Source organism: Phacochoerus africanus, chromosome 2 (genome assembly GCF_016906955.1).
Source record: "Phacochoerus africanus isolate WHEZ1 chromosome 2, ROS_Pafr_v1, whole genome shotgun sequence".
Taxonomy (NCBI): Eukaryota; Metazoa; Chordata; class Mammalia; order Artiodactyla; family Suidae; genus Phacochoerus; species Phacochoerus africanus.
This window is the reverse complement of record NC_062545.1, coordinates 64,444,065-64,462,015: the sequence shown is the minus strand read 5'-3', so window position 1 is coordinate 64,462,015 and position 17,951 is coordinate 64,444,065. Positions and strand designations below refer to the sequence as shown.

General features: G+C 36.7%; 1 protein-coding gene across 3 annotated transcripts in view; it reads left to right on the top strand.

Annotated features, from left to right (window-relative positions):
- Positions 1–684: 684 nt before the first annotated feature.
- MMS22L (MMS22 like, DNA repair protein) overlaps positions 685–17,951 on the top strand; it is a 144,130-nt gene continuing 126,863 nt past the window's right edge. Inside the window, exons 1-8 of one of the 3 annotated variants that reach the window (XM_047761371.1) lie at positions 685–813; positions 1,354–1,532; positions 2,567–2,692; positions 6,292–6,341; positions 11,061–11,148; positions 11,242–11,419; positions 14,938–15,028; positions 16,651–16,781. In XM_047761371.1, coding sequence (XP_047617327.1) covers positions 1,369–1,532; positions 2,567–2,692; positions 6,292–6,341; positions 11,061–11,148; positions 11,242–11,419; positions 14,938–15,028; positions 16,651–16,781 — 828 coding nt within the window. In that variant the 5' untranslated portion in view covers positions 685–813; positions 1,354–1,368. Of the gene's footprint in view, positions 814–1,291; positions 1,533–2,566; positions 2,693–6,291; positions 6,342–11,060; positions 11,149–11,241; positions 11,420–14,937; positions 15,029–16,650; positions 16,782–17,951 lie in introns of those variants that run through there. The other 2 variants (XM_047761363.1, XM_047761380.1) reach the window with 2 other exon arrangements.

Genomic DNA, 17,951 nt, shown 5'->3' with positions numbered 1-17,951 from the left:
CAGGACATTTAAATGAGAAATTCTCAAGTTTTCTTTACATTGAAGACAGCTGTATTATCTCTGACTCAGACTGAAAAGCCTTCTAAAGAGTAGATCGTAAAGAACACTTACAAAAGATAAAAATGCTGTGAAGGAGTGCTTTACAAAAGCGTTCAAATTTAAGCAACTTAATCTTGCCCAGTTAGGTTTTCAAAAGGGTGGGGGGGGGTAGCAGTTTTTATATACCGAAAACAAGTACCATGTGACCTACTTAGTGTTTCCACACAGTGAATTCGTCTCATTTGTGCACTTGCCTTGCCCGCAATCCAAGAACAACAGGCATCCTCGACCTCAACAAAAGAGATACTAGTACTAGCGGGGGAAGAAGAGAGGATGGCACGGTCCGGAGACACCAGCTTGGGATTCACAAGAACACAGCTCTTTTCTCAAGCTCAGCTAGATGGCAACCCGGCCAGTCCCTAAGCCTTGCTCACCTCAGCCAGTTTCCTTTCTCAGTAAGGCCCCGCCTTCTGGCCCAAAGTACCAATTAAAACTACCAAAGGAAAAAGAAAAAAAAAAAAAGAAAAAAAACAATAAATTGCCGGACCGCGTCCTTGACTGGCACACTCTCGCGAGAACTTGAGGAGTGCCGGCTGTTCCTGCGGAGACCTCGCGAGCCGACCTCCGGGGGCGGGCTCCGCGGTGGCCCCGCCCTTCCTGAGCGCCGGCGCGCCTTGGCGGGAATTTCGCCTGTTTGGGATTTAGACCCCACGGACTCGCTAGTTGTGGTCCGGACTGCTGAGGGCGGATCTCGGGGACTGAAAGCGTAAGCAGGTACGACGTGCCCTAAACTGGGGGTACCTGGGAGTGCAGAACACCAGCTCTGTGGTCGGCCGCGCCGATTGGTGCCTTGTGCGGATCTGGCGGGACTTGCCCTTTGCCCCGTAAGGAGTGGGGTTTTGCGTCGGGCCCTTCTGGTCCCTACCCCGAGTCTGCAAGGGAGCTTATAGTTCCCGGCACTGCAGGAAAACGGGCTCAGTGCGGTTTGGTAACGTAGCGTAGGGCACAGGTCCAGGCGGGCTCTGGGGTAAAGCTAGATCTTTCCTGCAAATACTGCTTTCCTCTTAACCCAGTCCCGGGCCGCAGGTCCGACGTAAAGGGGATTTCTGAGATCTAACATCCTTAGTCTCTGGGAGTCAGTTGGGGGAGAGTTGCTGAGGATTTGACTTCTTGGTTTTTTTTCTTTGTGCTGGGGGTCGTTTGGGGAACTTTCTGAGGTCACCTCCAGTTTCTCTGCCCGCACCACTTCCAGGAATCTCGTCACAACTTCTTTGGAGCCTTGATGATAATCATAATGAACCCCACAAATTTCAGGACATGAAGTAAGCAATGGATAGCTGTTCTGCTGCGTCAACATTCCTGACCGACAGCTTGGAACTAGAACTGGAGAGAGAATGGTGCAACCCCCCTTGCTTTTCTTGTGATTTTGACAACAGAGGAGGAGGAAGGCATTTTTCTGGAGAGTCCTACCTTTCCAGCGGAGCCCTTAAGCGGTAGGTAAAAAAACGGACACTTTGTTTTTCCCTATTCAGATTTTTTATCAGGCTGTTTAGGAATGTTATTTAACTATGACTTCAGGCAATTAAACTTTGATGACCACCAGGCAGTTTTTGTAAATCGGTGTACTACATCACACGGATGCAAGCTTATGCTGTTGGTTTCCTCCTTGAAGTTTATCTGAAAGATTTTTGGAGGGAGAGCTTTCTTGTTACCGGAGGCTTTCTTACCTCACTACTGCCTCCGCTTTGGAGTAGGGAGCTGGGCACTGATTTACCTTTTATTTAAAGTGAAATCTGAATTACCTGGGCTTTTTAAAGTGGCATTTCCTTCTAAAACATGAGACAATGTTCTGAAACTTCTCAATAATTCTTAAGTACACATATGCATTTTTTGTCACCCCAGTGTCTTCTAATTCTGTATATTTATACATACAGAAATCTTACAGACTTATTTTTCTTTAACACTCTAATAAATGCTCCAGATGGTATAAATTCACAGAAATGTTATTCTTCAAATCTCTTGTTTTGGATGTATACACGTATTGCAGTCAAACTGCTGTGATTGAAATATTTTAGAAATGTTTGCTGAGGCAATTTCATCAGAAAGGAAACCATTTTTGTGGATTTTCACAGCTGTACCTTCTTTGAGACCTTAAAAGATATTATTCAGCTTGATTATGCCCTTCTTTAGTCATGGTTCAGAATAGCTTTTAACTGTTTAAAAATTACATGTCCTCTCAAAGGGTGAAATTCTACAACTGAAGAACAGAGTGAAGACAGATGAAAGTATGTTCCCTAGAATCCTTTTGACTTTTTCTCAAGTTACATTTCTCTTTACTTATCCTTTCTTAATCACAATATAGGATTGAATTCTTAATACAGTCTAGCTTCAGTATTCCTAAGACATGACGTATCAGGCATTTCTTGACTTTATACCATCATGGTGGACTTGTCATGTGTAATATGGATTCATATAATATACGGGATTTAGCACATCATGTGAGATTAAATCAGTGTTTTCATTTCAGGCTAATTTTGAATCTCGATCCTTTACCAACTAATTTTGAAGAGGATACAGTGGAAATATTTGGCATTCAGTGGGTTACCGAAACAGCATTAGTGAATTCATCTAGAGTTCTCTTTCATCTATTCAGGTATGTTTTGTTTTATTTTTAATGGCTGTTAAGAGTAGATGCTGTTCAGGTTTAAGTTACATTAGTGGGTAGTTTCTAATTTTGATATTACAAAAGCACCTGTAGAGTTGTGCATGATGCTCACTTGATTACCTTATCAGTAACAATTAAGCAATAATGTTTGGTGGAGTAGGGATTTTGATGAGATCTTCGTTACTAATATTCAGAATTTTTATTCTTCTGTATTTGACAGCATATATTAAAGACAAATATTTAAGGCTTTGAACTGTACAATAATTTTGGAAGAAAAATGAAATATTTTTGTGTTTAATAGCCATTTTTTTAATAATGTATAGAGAATGAACTCAGACTTTCCAAATATATTTTTTAAACTATGTAATAGAAATGTGTTTAACTTGGACAATATTACAAAAAAACTTTCAATGAAAGCTTTCAAACACAAAAATGTGGAGAGAATAGTATAATGAATCTCTATAGACCCTCTCTCAGTTATAATAAACATCATGTTTTTATCACATTTTCCTCATGTGTTCTTTTCCCTCTCCTTTCTTTTTTTTTTTTTTTGTCTTTTTGCCTTTTCTAGGGCCGCTTCCCATGGCTTATGGAGGTTCCCAGGCTAGGGGTCTAATCGGAGCTGTAGCCACCGGCCTACGCCAGAGCCACAGCAACGCAGGATCCGAGCCACGTCTGCGACCTACACCACAGCTCATGGCAACGCCGGATCGTTAACCCACTGAGCAAGGCCAGGGATCAAACCCGCAACCTCATGGTTCCTAGTTGGATTTGTTAACCACTGCGCCAAGACAGGAACTCCTCCCTCTCCTTTTTGCTTAAGTTTTTTTTAAGCAAATTCCAGGCATCATGTCATCTCATCCTTAAACACTTCACTATGCATTTCTTAAAAATATGAACTTTTTAAAAGGTAAATATTATCTCATTATCACAATTAACAAAATTGAAACAATTCTTCATTTTTATTTAAAACCTAGTCCATAATTTACATTTTAGTTTTCGAAATGGAGTCATTTATCAAAGACAAATTATTATCCCAGAACACGTTAAGAAGCATGGTAATTCTAAAATTTATATGGAACCACAAAGGATCCCAAATAGCCAAAACAATCTTAAGAAAGAACAAAGCTGGAGGCATAACTTTCTGATTTCAAACTATATTTCAAAGGTAGAGTAAATGCCAATGAATGGAACAGAATTGAGAGTCAAGAAATAAACCCCAAATATGGACAATTAATTTGTAGCAAAGAACATGCAATGGAGAAATGATCATCTCTTCCATAAATAGTATGGGGAAAACTGCACAGCCACATGCAATAGAATGAAACTAGACCAATTTCTTACACCATACACAACAATTAACTCAAGATGGATTAAATATTTGAATGTAAGACCTGAAATCATAAAATTTCTGGAAGAAAATATAGGTAGTAACCTAATTTACATCAGTCTGAGCATTGTTTTTGTGTCTCTGACTCAAAAGACAAGTGAAACAAAAGCAGAAATAAACAAATGGGACTATATCAAACTAAAAGGCTTCACATAGCAGAGGAAACCATCATCAAAATGAAAAGGCAACCTGCTGAATGGGAGAAGATATTTGCAAATCATATGCTTATTTAGTTTATAAGGGATTAATATCAAAATATATAAAGAATTCATAGCTCAATAACAGGAAAACAATTCATTTAAAAAATGGGCCAAGGAGCTGAATAGACATTCTTCCAGAGAAAACTTGTAGAAGGCCAATAAACACATAAAAGAATGTGTGTGTGTATGAATATGACCTGGTCACTTTGCTGTACAGCAGAAGTTGACAGAACATTGTAAATCAAGTATAATAGAAAAAATCTTAAAGCTGTTCCATATGACTAGTTATTAAGGAAATGCAAATCAAAGCCACAATGGGATATCACCTCATAACTATTAGAATGGCCGTTATTGAAAAGATAAGAAATAGCAAATGTTGGAGAAGATGTGGAGAAAAGGAAACTCTTGTGCACTGTTGGTGGGAATGTAAATTGGTTCAGCCAGTATGGAAAACAGTAGAGTTTCATCAAAAAGTTAAGAATAGAACTGTATGACACAGCTAGTCCACTTCTGGATATTTTTCCAAAGGACATGAAAACACTCATTTGAAAAGAAATATTCACCCCTATGTTCATTACAGCATTATTTACAATAGTCAAGATATAGAAACACCCTAAGTGTCAACTGATGTGTGAATAAAGAAATGTGGTATGTATATATATACATATATACAGAATGGAGTACTACTCAGTCTTAAAAAAGAATGAAATCCTGTGATTTGCAGCAACATGAATGGACCTTGAGGGTGTTTTGCTTAGTGAAATAATCTAGAGAGGAAAAGAAATACTGTATGATTTCAGTCATACATGCAATCTAAATAAGCAAATGAACAAAACAAATTCATAGATACAGTGAACAGATTATGATTACCAGAGGGGAAGGCAGTTGGGACACGGGTGAAAAAGGTGAAGGGAGTCAGCTGTGCGGTTTTGGAGAGTAATTAGTTGTGTGGTAGTGATCATATTGTAGTATACACAGATGAGGCATTATAATGCTCTATATTTGAAACGTAGATATTTTTTAAAGGAAATATACATGGTACATTTAAATGAAAATTGAAAGGTGAAGGGATTTCTCCTCCTTCTGTGAGACTTGTGCCATATCTTTGTGTTTTATTGGGAAAACAGACTATGTGAGTAATTTTCTGTAATCCTGAACATTACACAATGAGTTGAGTCTTACCCAGGACATAAGTTATGAATATGGTTCTATAATTAAGGAGTTGAAAGTTAACTAGAAAGAATGGTAACAGAAGATTATTCTCAGAAGTCAAGGTAGAACATCATAAATAAAACTTTCTCTGATAACTCTAGTCTAAGTTACATATTCTATTCTTTTTCAGAACTCCTGTTGTATAACTATATGATACAATTTAACATTTCATTATAGAACTGTTAAGCTAGGATATTTTATCTTAAAGATGTAACCAGTTTTTTGTTTCTCTCTCTCTCTCTCTTTTTTTCTTGTCTTTTTAGGGTTCCAACAGTGGTATATGGAAGTTCCCAGGCTAGGGGTCGAATCAGAGCTGCAGCTGCCGACCTACCATACAGCCACAGCAACATCAAATCCAAGCCCTGTCTTCCACCTACGCTGCAGCTCATGGCAACACCAGATTCTTAACCCACTGAGCGGGGCCAGGGATAGAATCTGTGTTCTCCTGGACACTAGTTGGTTTATTACTGCTGAGCCACAACGGGAACTCCATAACCAGTATCTTCTTGATGGCAGATGAAATCTGTGATATTTTATGTAATTTTTGAGATAAATGTAGCTGTTAGTAGATATTTTGGGGAGGTCAGAAAAGGCTTTTTTTTTTTTTTTTTCTCTCAAAGAGTTCACTGTCTGAAGCTGACACTAATAACATTCATGAAGTATTAAACATTCATAAATGAGCAGCATTGAAGCTGTGTAATAGACTTGGAAACACTGTCTATATAATTATTTACATGCTTTAAACTGTTCTAAACCTAATTCTCACCTTCCATTTTTTAAATTAGGCAACAGCTATACAACTTGGAAACCTTATTACATGCCAACTGTGATTTTGGTAAGTTTTAAGTGTGTTTAATGTCAAAAAGGAATGGTGCTCCATTCCAGTGAATTGCACGTGGGTCTGACATGTGGCACTGGGATATCATAATAACATGAAGGAAGTGTTAGTTCAGAACTTCAGGATAGAGTTATATTTAGTGTTCCAAAAAAAAGTATGACACTTCAATTTTGTTGTAGATGAGATTTATGGTATTTTTCCTAATCTGTAAGTAAAACTGCCTTAAGGCTACACATCTCCGAAGTGAATTAGTAGCTTGCTTTGGAAGTGGGGAGTGGGATGGAGAACTTAAAAGAGAAATGGAAGTGCCAGACCTCATGTTATCTTCTTGCTTTCCTTTTGTGCTTTTTGTTTTTATTTTTGTTATTTAATGGATTTCCAACTTGGGGAAATTGGTGTAGTTAAGATACTGAAGGGACTTGAAGGACAGTGTGTTTTAGTACAGGCCTAGCTGATTCTCCTTTCTAATGGTTTTGGTACAGTGTAGTATTTAGAGTCATGGCTGTGGTTAGTGTGGGTTCCATCCTTAGCTAATTGTGGGTCTTACTCTAGGTAATAGTTCCCACCTCACTGAATTCTTGTGAGGACTAAATGACCTAATGCATGTTAGTTAGGTGCTTGGCCTAGTATCTATTATTAGTGATGCCCAGCAACCAAGGATCACCTGGAACACAATCTTTGGTTGAAGAAGGGTTTATCAGCTTATAAAGCAAAGGAGAGATATACATCACAAGGAATAGTTGGGGCTGCTCCGTAACAGGAAGTAGGGAGGGGCTTGGGTAGGTGCTTATGCTGGCTGGTTTGGGTAAGTTTTAAGGGGGTAGGGCTTTATTCTGGATTTGATGCTGTTAAGAAACAGGCAGTTTGAGGACTGAGTATATTTTTAAGTTTTATTTAGAAGGTGGTACAAACAGAAGGAGGCAAGGGAAGATCTTGATTAGTGAAGGAACAATAGTCCTGTTACCTGTAAGAGGGGGATATTCTGTTTTTGTATTTTGTTTGGTTTTGTATGGGTGTATAGTGCCTTGTTTCTGTGTCAGACATGATTACAGAGAGTTTTTGTTTTTCTTGTTTCACCATAATCACAGAGTGACCTTGTGTGATTATTTTTGATATTATGTGACAACGGTTTAATTTCGGTAGGGAACATCACAGCCTAATTGTTAGCTGTCAGGGCTGTTTGATTTGTTTTCTCTGTCCTCAGTAAATGCTGGGTATAACTGTTTTATTATTGCCTAGTCTCTACTTCATGCAAGGTACTGATGAATCAAGGAGGAAAACTAGGCTGCTGAAGCGTTTGCAGTTGAGTAAGACAGATAAATAAGCTTAGATCAGCATGGTAAATGGAAAAGTGTAGTAATAGAGGCATCTACAAGCTGCTGTGGGATTCAAGGGCTTCATTTGTTTGTGTGCCCATCACTGATTGATGCCAGATCTGGGTCTTCAAGGATGAGGGGGAATTAGGTGGGCAGAAGATTTTGGAGAAGTCTTGGGGTAGGATGAGTTCCAGGTAGAAACCACTATATAGCAAAGAGACTTTGAGGTATGTAAAAAGAAAAGTTCACAGCATGGGGAGTAAGTAGTAATTATGTGTGGCCAGACCCAAGTATGTATGAGTGTGATTAATTTTGGGGAGGGATGAAATCATGGGTATTTTTATAAACAATGCCAAAGAGTCAGAATTTTATTTTGAAAGCCCTGGGAAGCCTCAGCAAGACTGTAGTGAAAACAGCAGAAATATCCTTTCTATAAAGAGTGCCTTAATTGGGTTCATGGAGATATTTATTATGCAAGATTATTCCTTGAAAAGCATTTATTGACCTAGAATCCCTACAGTGGACTATTTGTTGAAATGGTTACTTGTTACACTGACATTTTGCTGGCTTTGTTGCTTAAAAAAAAGAAACAAAAACCTTTTAATGACAGATTTGCTGATCAGGTTAGCAGTATTAAAGACTGTCCCTACATCAGTTTACTTCTGCCATGCAGCTGTATCAGGCCTTTGTTAATAAACTCATGTAGCTAGGCTTAGCCCTCAGCCCTCCCCAGAAAGCCCTCATGAAGTCACTTACTGAAGTGCATGTGGTTCTTGTTGTCCTGTTGATTATACTCCCTGGATTGCTTTCCTATTGAGGCAGAATAACATACATAATATAATAATGTTGTTTTTCACTAATACCCGTTCTTAACTATAGCTGTTGATGTTATCCCTTTTCAGGTATTGTAATTTTTTTTTGTTTCTAGGCATTTATTTCATTTGGATTTTTAAAAAATACCTTCCATTTCTGTCCTCATCTTTTTTTTCCATCCATCTTAAACATATGGAGTATAACTGCTGTTTTTAACTTTCTTGACTGCAGATTCTTTCATCATTGTCATTAGGGGGTCTGTTTGTTTTGATTTTTTTTTTCCCTCATAGTTCTATGATATATTTTTCTGCTTCTTGTAACATCTGGCAATTTTTGTGTGATGGACATTGTAGATTTTATATTGCTGCTTTCTGAATTTTCTTGTATTCCTAAAACTAGTGTTGAATTTTGTTCTGGCTCCCTGTTGAGCACTTGTAATACATTGGATCTTTTTGAGGCTTGTTCTAAATTTGTTAGGACCTTTAAAAATTAGGCTGAAGTCTAATGTTAATTTAGTTCTAGTAAGGCTTCTGAAGATTTTTCTGGTTTTTTTTTTTTTTTTTCATTCTTGCTGGTGGGAACTTGAACTGTTCCCTGGTTTGAACAATCTTTGTAGGAATTGTTTTCTGGTGGTTTTCTCTGGCTTACAGATCAGTACTTAGCCAAAGGGGACCCTTAGTACATTTCCAAGGCTCTTTGTTTTTTTATGTAGCTTTTTTACTTTTGCCCTGCAAATGTAGACCTCCCTAAACTCAGATCTTACATTTCCTCACCTCAGTGATTTGGGCTCTGAATTCTCTCTCCCTGTGCTGCAGCCTGAAAATGTCTCCAGCTGGGAAGCTGGTGCTTACCTTCTCTCTGGGGTAGCAGTCTTGTGTTAACCTTTGTCTAAAGCCTGTGTTATGGTGGGTTTTTTTGGTTTCCTAGTTTAAGGTGGGATATGAGTAACTCTGATTCTTTTTACTCCATCTTGTCTGGATACAGCAGTTGACAACAGTTCTTTTTAAGAGGGTACTGCCTTTATGGGCTGAGAATTGTGGAACTAGGGGATCATATGGCTTTTGTAAGTGCAATAGAATTAAGCTGTAAAAGTGCACTGTGCTGTTTGATATGTGGATATTTACACAGTATCTTTATAATTGTGCTTCTGTTGGTGTTGCCAAAATAGTGTCTATGTTTGCTCATTTGAATACAAATGTAAAAATAAGTTTTTGCTTTACATTTAATTTGGATGATAATTTGTTGTCAATAATTCTTATCATGTTTTTTCTGCTTTTGTTTTCTGGTTGACTCTTTGCATATAGTGGTCATCAGTGTTTGCACGTAGTAACCACCTAGATAGTTTTTGCTGATGTAAATATCAAAGTGAAGGAAAGATGGCACAGATTGAGGCTGAGAAAAAGACAGGAATAAGTTGTTTAGGGCTTTACAAGTCATTATAAGGAGTTCTGATTTCATTCTAAATATAGTAGATGGCTCTTCGTGGATTTTGCTTTAGGAGGAACAGGAATTGATATGCATTTAAAGCAGGTTTTGTACTTAGATTATAGAAAGGCAAAGGAGGATATGAGAAGACCTGTTAAGAGCCCTGTTGCAGTAATTGAAGAGATCATAGGAAAATGGAAAGGTAGGAAGAGTTCCTGTCTTGGCGCAGCGGAAATGAATCCGCCTAGGAACCATGAGGTTGCGGTTTTCATCCCTGGCCCCGCTCAGTGGGTTAAGGATGCGACATTGCTATGAGCTGTGGTGTAGTTTGCAGATGCAGCTTGGATCTGGCATTGCTGTGGCTGTGGCATAGGTCAGCAGCTGTAGCTCCCATTAGATCCCTAGCCTGGGAACTTCAGTATACCACAGATGTGGCCCTAAAAAGGAAAAAAAAAAAAAATGTGTATTCTGGTTGTAAACCTTATGGGAGTCTGATGAATTTAGATAAGAGTGTAAAGGAAATGAAAGAATCAAGAATGACACATGGGCAACTTTTGGCACCATGTAATGAGTGGGGAAAATAGAGGCTGCATGAACTGGTTTTAGAAGACATCATGGATGTACTCGTTGTAACTGTCTGAACAATCCAAGGAGAGGTGTCAGGCAGCTTGACATGGAAGGTCTGGAGTGTAAAGCAGAGGTTTGAAATGCTTTGTAAAGCTTTTAGAGTTATCATTTAGAAGTAAAGGAGTGGACAAGATCATACATGTAGGAAAAGAGGTACAGAGAGGAAACTCAAACTGAGACCAGAGAAGTCCCATTATTAATCATAGAACTGAGGAGGAGGAGCCAGGAAAGGAGAGGCAGGAGAAAGGACATGTGAGGAAGAAAAAGGACTGGAAGCTTGTGGCATCAGTGAAGCCGGGTGTAGCCAATCCTACTGTGAGGGCAACTTAATTGAGGACAGGTGGTGTCTGTTAATTGGACAACATGGGTTTCACTGGTGACCTTAGCAAGAGGTTTTCTCGGGGGTGGTAAGAACCATAGAGGAATCAGTTGAAGAAATATAGAGAATTGCTGCTTAACTGGCTTACAAAAATTTTTTTTGTCACTGCCCACAGATTATTTAGGCCACAGTTAACATCATCTATTTTGGTTTTAGGGAAGATATCAACCCTGCATTGCAAAGCAGCCAATATTAGGCAGCAGTGTGTGACATTTCTTCATTATGTTAAAGTCTTCATCTTCAGGTAGGCTGTCAGATGAGTATTATGACTAGTGCATGAATTTCTGAGTGTGAATTTATCCAGACTAGTTGTTTATTGTATCTCATTGTTTTTTAGGTCCCTGAAAGTGCAAAATGCTGAAAGTCATGTTTCTGTCCATCCCTACGAGGCTTTGGAGGCACAACTTCCCTCAGTGTTGGTTGATGAGCTTCATGGATTACTCTTGTATATCGGACACCTATCAGAATTTCCCACTATTAATGCAGGAGCATTTGTAAATCAAAACCAGACTAAGGTTTGATTTGTTTCATATAATTTTTAAATTATTAGGCTCTTTTCTCCCCAAAAGGAATATTCATTCAAGAATGAAAGAAATTAATCAAGAGTATAGTTCTTAGACCAGACTGCCTGAGTTGAAATTCTGGCTCCTCCTTTTATTATGTGTGATCAGGCAGGTAACACCTCTTGCCTCAGTCTTGTATATGTATATATAATGTATGTATAAATGGTTTGGCTTCCTAGAGTTACTGGGATAATTAATTAAAATGTGTTACATTCTTGGAACATAGTTTACATTCAGTCAATGATAGCATTCCAATTTCTAACAGTGCAAATGTTTAAAAGTTTGAAAGCAAATAAGCTTTATTTTCTAAAATTTGTATCATCTTTCCCACTGATGAAGGTTTGGTTAAACCCTAGTTTATATTATAGTAAAATGTGAGAAGATCAACTTAAAAATGTTATATTTTCAAAACCACATCATTATGTCTATTCTGGCTTTGAGATATTTTTAGAATATGATTAAGATTGTTTTGACCATGCCCCCTTTTTTTTTCTACCTGTGATAATCAGTCTCTCTGAAGTTCAGTGAGAGATCAATTTTTTTTTCTACCTGTGATAATCAGTCTCTCTGAAGTTCAGTGAGAGATCAATTTTTGAAAATTTGTTTTGTTAGCATGACCCAGCCTGTGGATGTAATTAACAAATTCTCCATAGGAAAATGTAAGCTGTGAGTGACAAATTGTAATTCCCCATGGGAGTCCCTGAATTCTCAGTCTCTTCCATTCTATTTGACTTCACCAATTTGAATGACATTCAGTTTTTAGGAATGAGTCTTTGCTAAAATGTAAGGTACTATTAAGTATTTATGTATGTCTGTGAAATTTAACAGCAATAAAAAAATTTACTTCTTATCCAGAATCAATATATATAATAATAAAAAAAGGAGTTCCCATCATGGCTCAGTGGTTAACGAATCCGACTAGGAACCATGGGGTTTCGGGTTTGGTCCTTGGCCTCAGTGGGTTGAGGATCCGGTGTTGCCTTGGGCTGTGGTATGGGTTACAGACTCGGCTCAGATCCCATGTTGCTGTGGCTCTGGTGTAGGCCGGCAGCTGTAGCTCCAATTAGACCCCTAGCCTGGGAACCTCCATATGCCACGGGTGTGGCCCTAAAAAGGCAAAAAAAAAAAGTACATACAGGTCCGACTGAATTCACAGGTTAATATATCTAATCCATGGAATCCAAATAGGTATTTCCTTTTAATCATGTTAATTAATAAAGATTCATGGGTGGATTGTTTGGGGAGGGATATTTTTCTTTCTTTTTAGTCTCTGTAAATCAGACTGGTTTTTATTTTCTGAATATCCATCAAATGCTTAAGAAAATAAAAATTAATAATTTATCCAGTAGAAATAAAAAATGTGTGCAGGGGTCCTCAAACTAGGTTTTGCCTTTCTTAGGCTTTTAATTAGGTAGACTTGAAAAGATAGGTTATTTGAAGATCAGAAGACTGAATTTTTAAAGCAGGGAATGGAATCTTCAACACATAAACAGAAAAAAATCATACACTAAAATAGAGCTCTGAAACAGCGAAAAAAAAAACTTATAAAAAGCATTTTTCAAGGCTTTATGTATGTCTTATATTTTACCAATTTCATATATGAAAGGTACTGCTTTGTTGTTTTGTTGTTTTTATTTGTTTTGTTTTTTGCTTTTTAGGGCCACTCGTGTGACATGTGAAAGTTCACCAGGCTAGGAGTCAAGTTGGAGCTGCTGCTGTTGGCCTCCACTACAGCTACAGCAACTCAGAATCCAAGCCATGTCTGTGACCTACAACACAGTTCACGGCAACACCAGAACCTTGAACCACTAAGTGAGGCCAGGGGTCAAACCTGCATCCTCATGGATACTTGTTGAGTTTGTTACCTCTGAGCAACAATAGCAACTCCTAATTGGTATTTTCAATTGAGCATCTGTCTTTTATTCTTTTTTAGGAATTTTTATTTTTTTTTGTCTTTTTAGGGCTGTACCCTTGGCATATGGAAGTTTCCAGTTTGGGGTTGAATTGGAGCTACAGCTGCCAGCCTGTGCCACAGCCACAGCAACTCCAAATCTGAGCCACATCTGCAGTCTACACTATAGCTCATTGCAAGGCGGGATCCTTAACCTCATGGATACTAGTCAGATTCATTACTGCTGAGCCAGTAACTCCTTTAGGGACTTTTGAAAATTAGAGATGTTATTTGTTGGTATTACGTATTACAAACATTTTAATTTATCTTTTTTTCAGCAATTAAGATGACTTGCTAGGTGGATAAATGATTTAAGTTTTTTATGTAGTTATATTTATCAGTCTTTTCTTTGGTCTCATCCCTATGCTGTTGTAAAAAACGGTTTTTTTTTTTAATATTTTTCTCTTCGTTTCTTTTTACAAAATATACTGTGAGGTAAGAAATGTAGTTTCTTGTAAATGAAGAAGTTAATCATGTCTCTTGTTGAAAGACCCATGTTTTCGCCACTGATTTGACATACCACTTTTATCCATTTCTCTCTTTCCTACCTTTGCTGTTTATTATTATGCCTGAGCCAATACTGTTTTATTAGTGTTGCATTTTACTTTGCTTTTTGTGTTAAGCCAAGTTCCTTCTTCGTCATTCCTAGTTGTCTTAATAGAAAATGGGTATCATTATATTTTTATAGTAATACAAAGTGTTGACCAGAGAAAATTTATTGATAACCTACTACAGCACAGTAGTTGCGAGTACTGGCTTTTGAATCAGATGAAATTAGATTTGAATCCTAAGGCATGAATTGAGGAGTAAATTTCTTCACCACTTTTTTTGTTTGTTTTTTTTCTTTAGGGCCACACCTGCGGCATATGCAAGTTCCCAGGCTAGGGGTCGAATTGGGGCTCCAGCTTCTGGCCTACACCACAACCAGAGCAATGCCATATCAGAACTGTCTGCGAACTACACCACAGCTCATGGCCACGCCAGATCCTTAACCCACTGACCGAGGCGAGGGAACAGTCAGGTTCGTTATTGCTGAGCCACAAAAGAAATTCTTCTTTAACATTTGTAATTTTAGTTTCTTAATGGGCATAGCAATAGTGTCTAAATGATAGTCCAGAATTTCTCTTGTTAAAATGTTTTATGGGAGTTCCTGGGTATTTATTATATTTAAAAGCATACTTCCCTGCTAGAGTCTAAAGTCATGAAAATAAGTGTTTTAAAATTTCATTTATTGCCTTGCAGCTCTAGTAGAATCTTGGTTGGTTAGTAGGGACTTTGAGTATACAAATCTATTCAGCATCCCCAAGGTGGGTCTGTCTTAAACAGCATCAGATAAAATTGTACCTGCTTTCAAATTCTCCAGTGCAAGAATCCTCTAATGAAAAAGACAGAGGTTTTCCTTGAGCTTTTGAATAGGTGGTAGATTAACCTGTGCCTTTGAAGGAGTGTTGTGACATTCCATAAAAAACGCAATAAAGTGTTAAGAATTCTCAGTCATAGTTGATAATGTCATTCACAGCTTTTTCCACCATCGTGGCATTTATTACATCTCCACTTAGATATCCATTGGCAGGTGCTGGAAATTCTTCACATGCTTGGTGAAAAATCAAGTAAGTTTATGGACTTCTGATTTATGTCCTTTTTAAAATCTATAATTTTTTTAATCTAAATTGTTTTTTAGATTATACAAGTAATAAGTGCTTTCCGATTTTTTTTTTTAATCAAACAATAACCAAAGTAAATAGTGAGGGTCTTTTTTTGTAGAGATAACTGCTAGGAACAACTTGGTTGATTTATCTATCCATCCATACTTACTGTTAGTATACATATATAAAAAACTCATAGGTAGGGTTTTTGTTTTTGTTTCCTAACCCCAAATGGTATCATCATATTGTTCTGTATAGGGTTTTATTTAACAGTTTTTCAGAAATCTGTTCCTGTTACTACAGCTTTACTTGATTCCTTTAAGCGGTGTGTATGTTATGGACCTATCATAACTTATTTAGCCAAACCTATTTTTTAATATTTCAGTTATTTCTTTTTTTGATATTACAAATAATATTTCACTGAACATCCTTGTGTATATATATGTTTGAAAACTTGTACAAATTATTCTGTAGAATAATTTTTAGGATTGAAGTTGCACATTGAACTTTTAATTTTGTGTATGCTGCTCTGCTGTTGTATAGTAAGTTTCCCTAATTCATTGTACACAGCTGTGAGCATGTACGCAACTGTGAGCATACCTTTGCCTCATACTCTTACCAGTAGTGAATATTATTAATTATTTTTTGCCAACTAATATGTGAAAAGTGATATCGAATCTCTATTTTTACAATTTCCTGATTACCAGTGAAGTTGAGCATCTTAAATTTATGGTCTTTTTATATTTGCTTTATTAATTACATGTTGCATTTTATCTTTTGTTTCATTACCTTTCCTGTTACTAGTGGTATTTTGTATATATCAAGAATGGAATCTTTTATTTCACATATTGCCTATTTATTTCTCAGTCTTGCTCTTTGGCATCTTTAGGGTCCAGTATCAATTTGGAAATTTTCTATAAATATTATTTAGTTGTAAATTATTAATTAGGCTATGAAGACATTCTTTACCTCAATACCCACTTTTCAGTGAATTAATAATTGCAAAAACACATATTTAATACATGTGTACGATTGTTCACTTAAATATATACACATGAGCATACAAAGGTGTATGCAAATATATCATTTCCTCTCTCATATGGACTCTATATCAATATTTTCTTAGAGCAATACTCAGTTGAACTTACTCTGATATAGGTACACATTTTGATATCTATTACCTTGTTAACTCTATTCCATGCCACAAAATAACTGCACGTGGTTAGTGTATCAGTATTTGTTGAAGGATAATGTTTTAAAAGCTTTATTGGTTAGAAATACAGGTATCTAGTGTTTCCTTTATAGTTTTTTCTCTTAAATGGTATTTCATTATTGCTCATCAGATGGCCATATTAAAGAAAAGAGAATCTAGTAAATAGTACTTGAGAGAATTGAATTTTAAGGTAATGTCTATCAGTGCTCATATAAGAAAATGTCTTCAAATTTAACTTTTATTTGGAAAAAAATTTGCCTGTAAGTGTGTATGTTGCAGTTTTGTTATGTTAATTTAAAGGTGTACAGTTACTTTCCTGAATTGGTAAAATCTACTGTAGTTGTAAATAGGATTTATTTTATTCAATTTTTAGAACAAGTTGTATATAGTCATCAATTTATGAATCTCACGGGTGACAATTTAACCAATGTCAGCCTATTTGAAGAACATTGTGAAAATCTTCTTTATAATTTAATAAGCCTGTCCCTGAACAGGTATGACAAGGTAATTCTTTAAAAAATTTTATTTGTATTTTTGGTACTTAATGGCAATAGTCAGTAACTAACGCATGTGGGTTTTGATATATAAGAATTTAATCTAAAGTGTTTACTTGTTAATACTAATTTTATATTTATTGTTATTTGAGAGTTGGTTGGGGATCCCTGGCCTTGCTCAGTGGGTTAAGTATCTGGTGTTGCCGTGAGCTGTGATGGGGAAAGAACTTGAGTTAAACATTTGAAGTAGGTTGGAATTAATATTTTAGGGCTTTTTTTTTTTTTAAAAAGACCTTTTTTCATCTTATCAAAAATAAAACAATGTTTATGCTAATGATTGGAAATTTAACTTATGTTCAAATGGGGAGATCAGCCCTTTATTATTTTGTTACAAAATAAAAGAGTACTTAGCAAAAGGCTTAGTGGACATTTAAAAAGTAGGTTTTGTTTGCTTGTTTTCATTAAAGGCCTAGAATCAAGGGGGAAATTATGGGTTTTTACTAAGTTGCTTATCATACAGTGTTTTACACAGTGATTTAAAAGTGCTATGGTGTACATTTATTTTTAAGCAATGGAAATTTGTTGATTATCATCACTTATTTCAGATAACAAGTATAAACCTTACCTATGGGATTTATTATTGGGATTTATAATTTTAAAAATTTATGTGTTTGTGTAGTTATTAATGTTTGTTTACAATTAATGTAATTAGTGGATTAACCAAATATGATATAGTGATATCTTTTTTTTTTTTTTTGTCTTTGTGTCTTTTATTAGGGCCGCACTTGTGGCACATATATGTTCCCAGGCTAAGGGGTCCAATCAGAGCTGAAGCTGCTGGCCTACACCACAGCTCATGCAACACTGCATCCTTAACCCACTGAGCAAGGTCAGGGATTGAACCCACGTCCTCATGGATGCTAGTCGGGTTTAACTGCTGAGCCACAATGGCAACTCCAGCAGTATCTTGACATTTGTTTTTTACTATGTATTAGGCTAGACAAATGCATGTAATATGTGAAATAATGACTACATTATGAATTTCAGAAGTCTAGCTATACTTGCAAATATAGTACATTCTCTGCATTATTTAGTGCCAGCAAGGATATATTTGTTACAGCAATGGTAAAATTGCCTAACCTCTAAATATTCATAGTAATTGTATTTATTCTTACTTAAA